A 15,993-nucleotide genomic window follows, 5' to 3' on the forward strand; every position below is an offset into this window, starting at 1 on the left:
CCCCCGGCCGGCGCTTCCCCAGCGCAGCTGGAGCCCGGGAGGGGAAGCGCCCAGCCGGGGGCGCAGGGTCTGGGGGCTGCCCGGCAAACCGTGAAGCCGGTAGTGCTCGAGCAGCCCTTTTCGCATGGCTGGGAGTGGGAGGGAGGAGGGGGTGGAGTTAGGGTGGGGTTGGGGTGGGGCAATGGGCGGGGCCAGGGCCCCGTGGAGGGTCCTCTTTTTTAATTTGTTAAAGATGGTAACCCTAAGCAATATATTATCAGTCTGAGTCCTGGCCCTGGCAGTTTTCAGAGAATATGTATTGTGTATGTTGCTTGCATTCTGCAGGGGTTCTTTTTGGAAGTTTTGCTCCGAGATCAAAATTTCTGTTTTAAAACCAATATTTTAAATTGCTTTAAAATACACAAAAGGACTTCGATTTTTACTTTATAGGTGTTATCAAGATAATTACCATGAATTAAATAGGGGGAAGATGAAAAAATCATTTGTGGTATGTCTACACTGCAATGTAAGGCCAGGGCTAGTAGAACTCAAGTTAGCAGACCGTGGGTTTATTAGTGTAGGCCCTGAAGCCCTAGGTTCTTTTATAAACCCAGATTAGGAATTGTTGAACCCTGGGTCTCAACCTGGGGCTCCAGTATCTACACTATATTGTGTGGACCCCAGTTCAACAACCCATATTTCAGACTTCCTAGCACCCTCCCAAAATGTGGCCACTCTAGTGTTTTGTTCATGGTGCAGTGTGGGAAAACTTGACTGTCCACCAAACTTGACTGTCCAGAGGACAAAGAAAGTTGGCCTAAGGGATTGTGGGATAATTTTGATGGACTCCCAGAGCACGAGTCCACTGGGGCTGTGTCTACACAGCAGACCAATAGGGCTTGAACCCTGGGTCCTGGCATGACTCAGGCTTGGACCCTCCACCCCTGGGTCTGAGCCATGGATTAGTACAATTTGTGTGTGGACGGAAAGGGGTTAGGCTTGAGCCTGAATTCAAACCTTGAGCTTACATTGCAGTGTAGATGTACCCTTGGTCAAATTACACAGCTCCCTTAAAATGAGCTGCTCATAGTATTTTCAGATTCTTCCAACTTTTTTAATGCAGAGCTCGGGAATATGAAGGGTCGGAGCAGTAAGGGGAAATATGGGGGATGTTGGAGCAGTGCAGAGGGAGAGGGGTTGGGAGGATGTAGGAGGGAAGCTATGCACCTTTGCCAACCTTTTCCCCTTGGGGTTGTGCTCTGGCACAGCTATCAAGAGGCCAAAACACTCCTATACAACAATTTATTAGAGTAAGGGATCATTCAAATGCTGTGTTTTTGAAAACCCAGTTTGATGACTAGGACTTGGACAAAGAACTGGGTTTCTAAAAAAGTAGTTAGCGAATAAAGGGATTGTCCTCAAAGGGACCTTTGTTCTCTGGGAGCTTAGAAGAATTTACAGAGCAGAACCTTAAGGAAGGAAAGTTAGGCACATTCCCTTCCCAGGACATGAGGACTGGAGGAAGGGAAGTACCGGTAGAGCCATCTGTGCCTTCCTCCCATCTCCCACAATTCAATCCTGTGGCTACTCCACCAGGCTGCTCTTCCTTGCACTGCTCCCTGATCAGGGAAAGGAAACCAGAACTCTACTCCGTCCCCGTGCTGCCTGCAGCAGTAGGGATAGGAATACCAGGCTCACCCTTACCCTGATGCTGATGCTTCTAGGAAAATAGGGGAGGTCGGAACAGTGCAGGAGAGTGTGAGGAGGAAAAAAGAGGATCAGAGCTGTGCAGTAGGAGATACAGAGTTGGGGCTTTGTCCCCCAAACCTCACCACATCCATACCCACTATTTCTGTCCCCTGTCAAAACAAGCCCTCTCCGTGCTGAGACCAGATGGGGAGCTGGGGATTAATATGTGCAGTGCATTGCACAGGTGCACGGTGTTGAGATGGGGTAGAAAGCTGAGAAAGGGCTTCCTTGGAGTATGGCATAGGCCCACAGGATGAGAACATTTTTTTGGGCCACTTCACACCTCTGAGCCTCCTTTTCTGCAAATGGATCTGTAGAACCCCATCCCATATACCCATACTTGGGGTGGGGACTTCATATCTACACTCTCCTTCACCTTCTGACCTCCAGCTGGTACAGGTAGTCCTCAAAGCCCCATCACCTCTCCATGACCCCTCCACGCTTACAAGTAGAGAGGCAAAGAGTGTGGAATGTGTGTGTGTGAGAGAGGGAATGTAGGAAGAGTTAGAGCTGGGGTGTAGGAGTCTTGAGTAGGTGGGGGAAGTATGAGCAGTGAGGGAGAATGTGTGGTGTGCTGGAGCAGTGCAGGGAAGAGTGGGGTATAGAGGAGGGCATCAGAGCTGTGCTGTGGGAGATATTGGGGCATTTTAGCTCTGTCCCCTAAAAATTCCCCATATCCATGCTCCCTCATGTCTGTCCCCTTCTTCAGGAAATGTCCCTACTGACTCCATGCTAGTCCTTGCACTGTTCCTGCAGTAGCTCCTCCAGCTGCAGGTCCCATACCAATGCCCTTCTCTCCATATGGATGTGGGCTGAGGCAGGGAAACTAGGCTGTGCTGGAAGGCAGAGAGGGGAGATGAGATGATGCAGGGGCTAGCATACATCCAGTGCATTCTGTGGCTGGGATAATCATTGCCAAGTAACCATGAGTAGTAGAGTGGGAGGGCTGGGCTGTGGTAAATGGGGATGCAGAAAAATTCAGTGCCCAGAAACACAGAGTTAAGGTTGCTCAGTGATGCCTCTTACCATTCAAGAATGTAGAGCAGAGGTGGGCAAACTACGGCCCGCGGGACCGTTCTGCCCAGCTCCTGAGCTCCTGGCCCGGGAGGCTAGCCCCCAGCCCCTCCCCCGCAGCCTCAGCTTACTGTGGTGCAGGCGCAATGCTCTGGGCAGTGGGGCTGCGAGCTCCTGGGGTAGCGCAGCTGCAGAGCCTGGCCTGACTCGGTGCTCTGTGCTGCGCGGTGTGCAGCTGGCTCCAGCCGGGTGGCGCAGCTGCCTGTCCTGGTACAGCCGAGCCGCCAGCCACCAGTGCTCCAGGCAGCGCAGTAAGGAGACAGGGAACGGTGGAGAGGGGTTGGATAGAGGGCAGGGGGGTGGTCAGGGGCTAGGGGGGTGGATAGGGGTGGGGACGGTCAGAGGGTGGGGAACAGGGGGGTTGAATGGGGGTGGGGGTTCCAGGGGCGGTCAGGGAGAAGGGGTGGTTGGATGGGGCAGGGGTCCGGGGGAGGCCGTTGTGGGGGGGGGGGGAAACGGGGGGGTCAGATAGGGGTCAGGGGCTGGGCCACGCCTGGCTGTTTGGGGAGGCACAGTCTCCCCTAACCGGCCCTCCATACAATTTCTGAAACCCGATGCGGTCCTCAGGCAAAAAAGTTTGTCTGCGCCTGATGTAGAGAGTGGCTGAACTTAGACGTCTGAAAACCAGGAAATACAGGATTATATATTTGCCACTCCTGTGACACAGCCTTAACTCTCCTCTCTTCGACCAATGCCCCAACACACATACTAACATAATAACACACGTACTAATACTCTATTCTGGCAGATGCTACAAAACATTCTGGGAATGCTGCAGATGAGCATTGCAGGACAAAGTCTAACACCTTCCTTTGCTGAGGTAAAACTCGGGTTTAAGTTAGGCATAGCAAATAGGAGCTACATACACCTAGTCTATACTCAAACACTGAGCTTTCTGAGACATTGCTTTCATTTACCTCTCACTAAGCCTTGAGACTAGAGTCATGTATGCCACCAACTCCCCATTAGAAGACCCCTGTGAAGTGCTACTGAAACAAACTACAGAAGTTGGCAGATCCTTGGTGGTAAACATGCACCTCTCCTGCTAACTTGCAGCACAGCTGCACCTAATGCAGTGAATACAGCTGGAGTGCATGCAGGTAAATGTTGTAATTCAAATCTGTGGTACACAACACAATAATTGGCATGTTTTCTTAGTCCTTCGTGGCTATTACATATGCCACCAACATTACTGAACTATCCTTGGTGACTATTGACAGCTCCAGGTTGCTCTGTGAGGTAGCATGAACCTTATCTTTGTAATTCCTGGTTTTCAGAGGTTTAAGTTTAGCCACTCTCCACATTCGTGAGGTACAAGGTACCACTGGGAAACCTTAACTCTGCAGTAACAAAATTTTTGGACTAAATAGCCAAATAGATACTGCAGTATCTGAGCAAAGATTCAGGCTGTGTAAAATGTAAATGCAAGAGAAAAGAGCAGCATGGATAAGTCTAAAAGAGAATGCAAAGTATGAATTGGAGTATACCTTTGTACTTAAGTCTGCCAACAGTTTGGAGTGGACATTCTTAAAATTGTACGGATTCACTGCAAGTGTTAAACAAGATTGTCAGTTTCTTCTTTGAGTGATGGTCCCGGTTGTATTTCATTGAGGGTTATACACATGCACCATGCATCCAGAGCCAGAGAATTTGAAAGTAGTAGTGTCTGTTGGTCCACACATGTGCCTTTGCTCTACCTCATGGTTTCGTCCGAGGCAATAAAGAGCAAAGTGGACTGACCACGCCCTCAATTTCTTCTTAACGCTGCATGGTCTGGGTCAGAGCTTCTACTCCCCACTCATCTCTCTGTGACGCACTTTAAAAAAAACACTTTTTAGTATTGTACATAGTTAATTTTTTGTAGTTTTAATATTAGTAGTAGTTTAAGATTTTAAGGACTTGGGGATGCCATTTTTACCATTCTCCCCCACCCGCACCCCCACCACCACCTACACCCACTCCAGAACCCATATCTGGCTCCTGGATTATGCTGAAGATGCTGGGGTTCAAGCTATGTGTATCCTGCCCATGCTCTTTCTCGGACAGCAAGGAGCACCAGCACTGCATTTACTGTTTGGGAGAAGCCCACATTTCATCCTTCCCAAGCCATATCCAGAAAGGCCGAGCTCTCTGGCTTCAAAAGCACCTCATAGAGGTCACCATGAGGCCACAGTCAAACCCAGGCTGGGGAACCTCCCCTGTATGCCAGCCTGAGAAATCCAGGAGCTCGCCTCCTACCACGGAGACTCAGGCCAGTACTGCCAGTACCAGTATTACGTACCCTTGCCAGAGCTTGGTCGTGAGGCACATAAGCATGCACATAAGCATGGCAGTATGTCTTTCTTGGGCCTGGAGGAAGACTATGTACTTTCCACAAGTTCCAGCCATGGAGAAGTGGTTCATTCCAAGGCTCACAAACAAAAGAAGTCGCACAGACTGCTGAATCCGCCAGTAGTTCTTCGAGTGGTTGCTCATGTTGATTCCATGCTAGGTGTGTGCACGCCCATGTGCATGGCTGCCAGAGATTTTTGTGTCAGCTGTATCCGTACGGCCGGCTCTGGTGCTCCCTGGAGCTCCGCTCACATGCACAGGTATATTAGGCGCCATCGGCTCTGCACCCTCTCAATTCCTTCTTACCACCTGTGACGGTCTCTGGAATGCCTCTTCTTTGCATCTCGCAAAGTGCTTCAAGAGTTTTTGCTGTGTTTTCTGTTTACATAGTTGTTATATAGTGTTTTAAGTAGTTAGTACATTAGTTTAGTTAGTGGTCCCCTCAGGGACTTGTCCCTGGGACAGGGCATGCTCCAGTCCTCTGGTTTCAAGCTGTGCAGTTTGCCACAAACACATGCAAATCAGCGATCCGCACAGTAGCGGCAAACAGCATGAACGTGGCTGATCTCCATCCCAGAAAAAGTCCAGGAAAGTTGCAATGGGCACAGGACCCGTGATGGGCCACCCATCTGCACCGGGACTGCAGGGTGCACCCTCTCTGGCCAGGGCTCCAAGTCCAATACGAGAGCCTCCTCCTACTCCCGGGAGTTGTAAGAGCCCCAGAAACCTCACGGTGCCATCGATTCCAGAGGCCTTTCAAATGGCCAAAGACTTAAAGGCCCTACCAGTACCACCCTCACCACGAGAGACAGAACCATAAAAGGTCCCTCCTCCTAAGGGCAAGCCACAGATGGGGCCTCCCCAGTGGCTAATTCGGGGTCGTCACTCACCAGAGCCTCACCAGTCTTCGAGTCCAGTCTCTGGTTCCACACCCATGGTCATCTGTGTGGAGTTCATGGTCTCCGGTAGCACATTCCAGTTTCCGGCTCCAAGGGATAGATGCAGTACCCCCCGAAGCCAGTCATGGTCATCACAGTATCGAGGGACCTCTTCATGACACTGTTCGGCATCACAGCACCGAGCCCCGGCAACCCGCTCCCAATCCCCACTGCCTCTGCCCCTATCCCGGCACACCTCACTGGTGACTAGACTCTGGTCACTGCAACAGCAACAAGACTCGGCTCCTCGGCACCAATGTCCAGTTTTGGGCCCCACACTACAAGAAGGATGTGGAAAAATTGGAAAGAGTCCAGCGGAGGGCAACAAAAATTATTAGGAGGCTGGAGTAAATGACTTATGAGGAGAGGCTGAGGGAACTGGGATTATTTAGTCTGCAGAAGAGTAGAATGAGGGGGGATTTGATAGCTGCTTTCAACTACCTGAAAGGGGTTCTAAAGAGGATGGATCTAGACTGTTCTCAGTGGTAGCAGATGACAGAACAAGGAGTAATGGTCTCAAGTTGTAGTGGGGAAGGTTTACGTTGGATATTAGGAAAAACTTTTTCACTAGGAGGGTGGTGAAGCACTGGAATGGGCTACCTAGGGAGGTGATGGAATCTCCTTCCTTAGAGGTTTTTAAGGTCAGGCTTGACAAAGCCCTGGCTGGGATGATTTAGTTGGGGATTGGTCCTGCTTTGAGCAGGAGGTTGGTCTAGATGACCTCAGGAGATCCCTTCCAACCCTGATATTCTATGATTCTATGAATCTCACTCCCCTCGATGCCATAGCTGAGAGCAGGAGACACCGGCGCACCATTGGTCCCAAAGGGAGTGCTCCTCGGACTCGGAAGAGGATTTCAAGGTCCAGCCCGGGGACACCATTTGGCCCCAGTGCCAGGCTGCCGTACCGGCCTGCTGGCGGGCGTCTGGCTGCAGGGTTTATGGCCTATGAATTGGCCTTATTGTAATCCTTGGTGATAAAGACACTCCAGACCTTTTAGGAACCTGACTGTCATGTCATGGGAGAAGACTGATCTACCTTGAACAGGAGAGTGGAAGGCTGAGATGGCTGCCAGGTGGACTTTAATTGATGAGAGGGCCAAACAGTATCCTCGCCTTAGAGATGGACTCTTTTCTTTAAATGGTAGCAGTAGAACCCATTCCAATTACTTACCAGGCCATAGGATTCTATTTCACATATTTCCTTGTACGCAAGATGAAAGGTGGATGGAGACCAATCTTGAACCAGTGTCATTGTCTCAATTGGTTCATTCACAAGCCCAAGTTTTGTATGGTCACTATCTTCCCCAGACTCATCAGCCCTCTAAAAAGGCATTTTGATGAATTGCTCGAGAGCTGTCAACCAGTTGTTTTTGTACCACCTTCACCCCCGTTTGGCAGTCACCTAGCCAATTTCCTTCCATGATGGCAGATTTAACAGATTGAACAGATTGATTCTGGACATTATTTCTACTGGCTTATACCATCAAGTTCCAGTCAACCCCACCTCTCAAACTCCCTTCCCTTTTCAGGGACCCCTCATGAGAGAACTCTCAAAACAGGGAAAAAACTCATTGATTCAGCTAGGAGCCATTGAGCCTATACCTTTCAAATACAGTGGAAAGAATTTTTTCTCCAGGTACTTCTTGTTTCTAAAGAAGATGGGGTTGGAGGCCAATCCTGGACTTCAGACAGTTGAACATCTTCATCCATAATATAAGATTCAGGAAGGTTAGGTTGGCTGCCATAATCTCATTGCTCAATGAACATGACTGGTTTGCCGCTCTCAGGCTAATGTTTCCACTCCAATATTCACCCAACCCTCAGGATATTTCTGCACTTTATGATAGGCATGTCCCACTTACAGTTCAAAGTATTTACTTCCCTTTGGGCTATCAGATGCACCAAGGATATTAACAAAATCCATAGAAGTGGTAAGAACCCACTTATCTATTACATATTTCCCTACCTAGTTGACTGGCTTCTCAAGGATCGGTCCTACCAAGAAGTACAGATGGCAGTGACCTGAACTTGTGCCAGTCCTTGGAATTTCAGATAAATCCAGGAAAGTCCACTTTAACACCTATATGGACTATAGAATGTATTGGAGCAGCCCTGGATTCAATCATGACCAAAATATACTGATCACAGGACAGGTTTCTACCTTTGAGGGCAGGTGGCAATGTGCATTATGTGACCCCATTCACCAGGTGGCACCTGCCAAGTCTTCAGACTTGGTTAAAATCAGCCTATATTTCGAATAAGGACTCCTTCGAAAAGAAGGTCTCCCCACTTCCAGTTCGAGCCTGTCTCACCTAGTGGGAAAAGAGGAACAACATGTGTAGGGATCCCTTTTGCTCACTCTCCTTCCACAATGACACTCAGTCCTGATGCATCTCTCCTGACTTGGGGAGTACACCTGGATGACCACATAGCCCAAGGCTCATGGACCCCACAAGAGTCCACATTTCACATTAACCTGCTATAGCAGGTTTGTCTGCGAGGTTTGTCCTATCCATCAGCTGTTCCACTGGAGTACGTATCAGGTCAGACAGCATGTCCACTGTTTATTATATAAACAAGCAAGGTGGAGCAAGGTCCACACCACTATCCACGGAAGTGGTACAGCTATGAAACTGATGCACCCAGCTCAGCATCACTCTCTCCACAGTACATCTTCTAGGAGTTACGAATTCCCTGGCAGATAGGCTCAGCCTCTTTGACGCCCAAGACAAGAAATGCCAAGTTTATTGCTTTTGCAACAGCCACAGTCTGGACTCCACACAGGTTGCCTTCCTATTCCCATGGTCAGAACCATTAATGTATGCCTTCCCTCCCATTCCCCTCAGACCATGTGTTCTCCAGAAAATACAGAGTGATGGTAATTCTAATAGCACCATGGTAGCTGGTGGCCCCATCTGTTTCGGTTTACTGCAGTGACCCTGCAATCATTTACCACATTACTCTCTCAAAATTGGGGACAACACCAACTCACAGCCTGGGTTTTGGTAGGGCAACAGGCTCAGAGTGAACTTGCTCAAAAGAGGAGCAATCCATCTTGCTTAATAGTATTCTTTCTGTGTTTACTGCTTTGCAGTTGCATAGGCAGAAGGCAGCAGGACAAGGAAGATTACTTACATTATAGTAACTGGAGTTCTTTAAGATGTATAGTCCCTTTGAGTATTCACTGTGGGTGAATATATATATATATACTGTCTGAATAGGCTCAGGTGCATTTAATTATCACCCAGCTGATAGTGCCTCCTTGATCTGCCTCTGAACTCTGGCTGAGAATTAACCCCCAAAACTCTTAGCAGTTCTCTGGTTTTCCCAAGTTTCCATCCAGGAATGCTAATGGAGTAGAATGCAGGATACATCCTATGGATCCCAATAGATCCGTGCACCCCACCTTATCCAGTAAATAAAGCATTGTGATAATCCAGCCAAGAAAGAGAATCAGGCATGCATTCAATGTTAGGAGTCAGAAAAAATCATTAAGTTAGGAATGAGCCCTGCATGCCATGATAATAATGAGAAGCAAGAATAAAATGGAGTCAAGCCAGCCCTTTTCCACAGGTTTTCCATACTATCAACTCTGGAGTAATGGAAGATTGTTTAAATTATTTTGTGGCACTGTGTCCTTAATAATCCAATGTTATCACTGTTCCCTACATCTTCTTTTGCAATCTTTTGCAGAGTCCTTACGACCAAGTGCCACTAGTTTGAACAGATTTTCTGCACTGCAGCTCCCAGTGTCGTCTGTGTCTTCTTCTGTATCTTCAGAGTTAGACTCTCGCAGGGCCTTAACTAGGTAAGATTCAATCAGCCAATAGTATTTGTCATTCCAATATTTATGCATCCTAACATTTATTTGCTACTTTTATTGCCACCGCACATAGAGAAAAGGTGGTCATTGAGCTGTCTCTCAGTGATGCCCAGGTCTTTTTTCCTGAGTGGTTAAAATTAATTTAGAACCATCTATATGTATCATTTGTTCCAAAGGTCACACTTTATGTTAAGGGTGCATTTATAAATACAGGAAAAGCTGTGTTCTCCAGCATTTTACAAACCGGAAAGCTCTATAAACCAGCATTTCGAGACTCAGTGCGGGACACGGGCTCTGGGAGGGAGTTTTGGTGTGGGAGGGGACTCGGGGTTGGGGTATAGGAGGGGTTTCGGGGTGCCAGATCCTGGTGGCACTCACCTTGGGCGGCTCCCCACAAGCAGCGACATGTCTGGAGAGGCATGACCAAGCAGCTCTGCATGCTACTTCCGCCCCCAGGCACCGCCCCCGCAGCTCCCATTGGCCGCAGTCAGTGCTCCTAAGTGGAGGAATGGCCACCGGGGCTCCGTGCGTTGCCCCTGCCCGAGCACTGGTTCTGCAGCTCCCATTGGCTGGGGACTGTGGCCAGTGGGAGCTGAGGGGGTGGTACTGGCGGGCAGAGGCAGCGTGCAGAGCCACCTGGCCACGCCTCCGCCTAGGAGCATTGATCTTGGCCAATCAGAGCTGTGGGGGTGGTGCCTGCAGGTGGAGGCAGCACGCAGAGCTGCCTGGCCATGCCTCTCCAGACATGTCGCCACTTGTGGGGAGCCGCCCGAGGTGAGTGCTGCCCAGATCCGGCACCCTGAAACCCCTCCCACATCCCAACCCTTAGCCCCCTCTTGTACTCGAACTTCCTCCCTCTTAGTTAACCAGAATTTTTGACTTACTGGCATCCCTCATCCCCCAATATGCCGGTTAACAAAGCTTTTACAATAGTTTATGTAGGGTTAATAGATTATTAAAATAGGTTTTTTAAATGGTTAATTTTTGTAGAAGGTTATAGAGTCCAGCACGTCTGTAGGTTGCTTATGTATAGCACTTTCTACCATTATGTTTATAACTAGCTATAAAACATACTGCTCATATCTGTAACGTGCATATAGCATTTATTAATTATTTATTAACTTATTATAAACTGTTTACCTTAATGTACCCTTAATGTAAAGTTGACCAATTATTCATTCCACTGTGTGTAACTTAGCATTTGTCAACAATGAATTTCATCTGCCATCAGGCTGTCCATTCACCTAAGTCCCTCTGAAGTTCCCCACAGTCTTCTCTAATCTTGATTGTCGTAAATAATTTTGTCTGATCTGGGATTTTTCCACATCAATTTAATCTTCCTTTTTCCAAATAATTAATAAAAATGTTAACATAATTCTTAGGACTTATCCGTGAGAAATCCCAGTGATAGCATTTTGCTATTTTGAAATTATATTTCAATATATCTATAGGTAAAGAATATACCAGTCAGCCAACTTCACAGTGAAATGGTGCCATTACTTTAACATTGGGGGGAGGGATAGCTCAGTGGTTTGAGTATTGGCCTGCTAAACCCAGGGTTGTGAGTTCAGTCCTTGAGGGGGCCACTTAGGGATCTGGGGCAAAATCAGTACTTGGTCCTGCTAGTGAAGGCAGGAGGCTGGACTCGATGACCTTTCAAGGTCCCTTCCAGTTCTAGGAGATAAGATATCTCCCATTTAAAAAAAAAAAAAAATTAAAGTTCCCTTTATTTTAAACCTACAGAAGTGAGGTATATCCTTGGGGTGTTTTGTTTCAGATGTGCACTATGACACATATGCTCTCCCTCTCCCTCCCCTGTGTGCATGTATGTATGTATGTATGTATGCATTCATCACTTGGATCAAGCATCTGAGGGCCACACCACAGTTTTAAAGGTGAGGGGATCCACAGGCTGCATTTTGACCACAGTCTGTACAGTTGAACTGTATTAAAAATATCTTTCTGTAACCAATAGACTGTATAAGAGACAGCTACCCAGCAGTTTTTATAATGTTATGGGAAATGTGTCCAGTGTTAATTTTTAGCAATAAGAGGATAAGAGCCTTCCATGTGAATGTTTTTTCACTTTCTAGTCGTGGGAGCACAGGCAGAGAGAAGAATGACAAACCACTGCCATCTTCAGTCACCCGTCCAAACACCTTCCTGCGGGGTAGCAGCAATAAAGAGCTGCTGCTAGACAATCAGGCACAAGAAGAACAACGGCGAGAGATGCTAGAGACAGTGAAACAGCTAACAGGTGGCATGGATATGGAGAGAAACATCACAGAGACAGACAGGAACAAAGCCAAGGAAATAGGTGAGAGACTCCTCCATGAGTGCTGGGTAAGCACTTCTGGAGCTCATTAATACAGGGGAATGTGCAGAAATGTTTAAGGGAGAATTTATCAATATAAGTGACAGTGGATTTTTTCCCCACAGTAACTCACAGTAGAGTTTTTGTAGCTGAACCCCCTTTTCCAAAGGTTTATAACTCAGCTGATTTACACATTTCTCTTCTTATTGTCATCTTTGCTCACCAACAGCCTTTTGGTTTCACATGAAGAAGAAACTGTATTTTTACTTAAGTGCTGGCTCATGTCCATTCCATGTAGGTGTGTGCCTGCACCATTGCCAGAGATTTTTCCCTTAGTGGTATCCCTTAGGCCAACTCTGGTACCCTCTGGAGCCACACGCTTATGTGCCAGTGTAAGGGGCATGGCCATCCCCACACTCTCTCAGTTCCTTCTTACTGCCCATGATATTTCTTGGAATGACCCTTCTTGTTGCAGCAAGGCTTCTTCCCAGTGATTTTTGGACTCCTCCTTGGTTCGTAGTTATCATAGTTATATAGTTTTGTGTATATAGTTTTTACAAGTAGTGGTAGTGTATATAGTTAGTTCCTATCGTTGAAAGACATGCTTCAAGCCTTGTGCCGCCTGTGGTAAACCTATGTCCATAAGTGACTCTCACTCCAGCTGCTTGAAGTGCTTGGGGAAAACCCACATGAGGAAGAAGTGCTAGATCTGTTGGGACTTCAGACCCCTTGCTAAAAAGGACAGAGACATCAGGCTGAAGGCTCTCCTCATGGAAGCTGTCCTCGGACCAGTCTCAGAATCAAGCTGCTCCAATTCAGCGCTGCATACTTGGGTGTCAGTGCAAAGCGCTCCCCCATCACTGAGCTCTTCCCAGCACCGTTCACCAATTCTCTGGTGCCAAGGAAGAAGCACAAGAAGCAGAACACCAACAGAGGGCGCTCACTGGTGCAGAAGAGAGATAAGCGAGGGGAAGAAAGCATAGTGAGACCCGTGCTGGGCCACTCTTCTGCTTCTGGGCTCATGTTGGCAGCATCAACTCCGCCCAGGGCTTTGACTCCCGTGCAGGGCCTGCTGCCGACACCAGAAAGCCACCATGGTGCCAGCGGTCTGACAATGTCATTGAGCCCAGCGGCTTTCCAGCTGGCTACGGACCTGCCAGTCCTGCCAACCCCAATGGGATGCCTGTCAGCTCCAGCATCTGGAAGCAGGAGGGAACAAGAAGCGTCAGGCGCCTTCCCAGCTCCAGGCCTCTCAGCTCCTTCTAGGGGCAAACCTTCCCTGATCCCAGCTTCCCGATCCCTCCCCTCCCACCCCCCCCAGTGTCCCTGGTGGTATCTGCAACAAACAAAAAGGACAGGCAGGGCCAGTCGAGTGCTACCCTGAAACAAAAAGCTGCTAAGAGACTAGACCTGTTTGGAAGAAACGTTTATTAGACAGGTAGCCTTAACTACATACAGACAGGTTTCAGAGTAACAGCCGTGTTAGTCTGTATCCGCAAAAAGAACAACAGGAGTACTTGTGGCACCTTAGAGACTAACAAATTTATTAGAGCATAAGCTTTCGTGGACTACAGCCCACTTCTTCGGATGCATATAGAATGGAACATATATTGAGGAGATATATATACACACATACAGAGAGCATAAACAGGTGGGAGTTGTCTTACCAACTCTGAGAGGCCAATTAATTAAGAGAGAAAAAAAAAAAACTTTTGAAGTGATAATCAAGCTAGCCCTGTACAGACAGTTTGATAATAAGTGTGAGAGTACTTACAAGGGGAGATAGAGTCAATGTTTGTAATGGCTCAGCCATTCCCAGTCCTTATTCAAACCGGAGTTGATTGTGTCTAGTTTGCATATCAATTCTAGCTCAGCAGTCTCTCTTTGGAGTCTGTTTTTGAAGTTTTTCTGTTGTAATATAGCCACCCGCAGGTCTGTCACTGAATGACCAGACAGGTTAAAGTGTTCTCCCACTGGTTTTTGAGTATTTTGATTCCTGATGTCAGATTTGTGTCCATTAATTCTTTTGCGTAGAGACTGTCCGGTTTGGCCAATGTACATGGCAGAGGGGCATTGCTGGCACATGATGGCATATATCACATTGGTAGATGTGCAGGTGAACGAGCTCCTGATGGTATGGCTGATGTGATTAGGTCCTATGATGATGTCACTTGAATAGATATGTGGACAGAGTTGGCATCGGGGTTTGTTACAAGGATAGGTTCCTGGGTTAGTGGTTTTGTTCAGTGATGTGTGGTTGCTGGTGAGTATTTGCTTTAGGTTGGGGGGTTGTCTGTAAGCGAGGACAGGTCTCTCTCCCAAGATCTGTGAGAGTAAAGGATCATCTTTCAGGATAGGTTGTAGATCTCTGATGATGCGCTGGAGAGGTTTTAGTTGGGGGCTGAAGGTGACAGCTAGTGGTGTTCTGTTATTTTCTTTGTTGGGCCTGTCTTGTAGGAGGTGACTTCTGGGTACTCGTCTGGCTCTGTCAATCTGTTTTTTCACTTCAGCAGGTGGGTATTGTAGTTTTAAGAATGCTTGATAGAGATCTTGTAGGTGCTTGTCTCTATCCGAGGGATTGGAGCAAATGCGGTTATATCTTAGAGCTTGGCTGTAGACAATGGATCGTGTGGTGTGTCCTGGATGGAAGCTGGAGGCATGTAGGTAAGTGTAGCGGTCAGTAGGTTTCCGGTATAGGGTGGTATTGATGTGACCATCGCTTATTAGCACAGTAGTGTCCAGGAAATGGACCGCTTGTGTGGATTGATCTAGGCTGAGGTTGATGGTGGGATGGAAATTATTGAAATCATGGTGAAATTCCTCAAGGGCTTCTTTTCCATGGGTCCAGATGATGAAGATGTCATCAATGTAGCGTAAGTAGAGTAGGGGCGTTAGGGGACGAGAGCTAAGGAAGCGTTGTTCTAAGTCAGCCATAAAAACGTTGGCATATTGTGGGGCCATGCGGTACCCATAGCAGTGCCGCTGACTTGAAGGTATATATTGTCCCCAAATGTGAAATAGTTGTGGGTGAGGACAAAATCACAAAGTTCAGCCACCAGGTTAGCTGTGACATTATCAGGGATACTGTTCCTGATAGCTTGTAGTCCATCTTTGTGTGGAATATTGGTGTAGAGGGCTTCTACGTCCATAGTGGCCAGGATGTTGTTTTCTGGAAGATCACCGATGGATTGTAGTTTCCTCAGGAAGTCAGTGGTGTCTCGAAGACAGCTGGGAGTGCTGGTAGCGTAGGGTCTTAGGACAGAGTCTACATAACCAGACAAGCCTGATGTTAGGGTGCCAATGCCTGAGATGATGGGGCGTCCAGGATATCCAGGTTTATGGATCTTGGGTAGCAAATAGAATACCCCTGGTCGGGGTTCTAGGCATGTGTCTGTACGGATTTGTTCCTGTGCTTTGTCAGGGAGTTTTTTACGCTTCCTTAGCTCTCGTCCCTAACGCCCCTACTCTACTTGCGCTACATTGATGACATCTTCATCATCTGGACCCATGGAAAAGAAGCCCTTGAGGAATTTCACCATGATTTCAATAATTTCCATCCCACCATCAACCTCAGCCTAGATCAATCCACACAAGCGGTCCATTTCCTGGACACTACTGTGCTAATAAGCGATGGTCACATCAATACCACCCTATACCGGAAACCTACTGACCGCTACACTTACCTACATGCCTCCAGCTTCCATCCAGGACACACCACACGATCCATTGTCTACAGCCAAGCTCTAAGATATAACCGCATTTGCTCCAATCCCTCGGATAGAG

The 15,993-nt window shown here is 47.8% G+C and overlaps 1 protein-coding gene across 1 annotated transcript in view; it reads left to right on the forward strand.

The window, feature by feature from the left end:
• Positions 1–15,993, forward strand: part of EIF4G3 (eukaryotic translation initiation factor 4 gamma 3) — a gene marked incomplete at its 3' end in the record, with an annotated part of 356,444 nt that overhangs the window by 311,927 nt on the left and 28,524 nt on the right. Inside the window, 2 exon segments of the mRNA XM_034753512.1 lie at positions 9,767–9,881; positions 11,990–12,213. Coding sequence (XP_034609403.1) covers positions 9,767–9,881; positions 11,990–12,213 — 339 coding nt within the window.

The sequence above is a fragment of the Trachemys scripta genome, chromosome 19 (assembly GCF_013100865.1).
Source record: "Trachemys scripta elegans isolate TJP31775 chromosome 19, CAS_Tse_1.0, whole genome shotgun sequence".
Taxonomy (NCBI): domain Eukaryota; kingdom Metazoa; phylum Chordata; order Testudines; family Emydidae; genus Trachemys; species Trachemys scripta.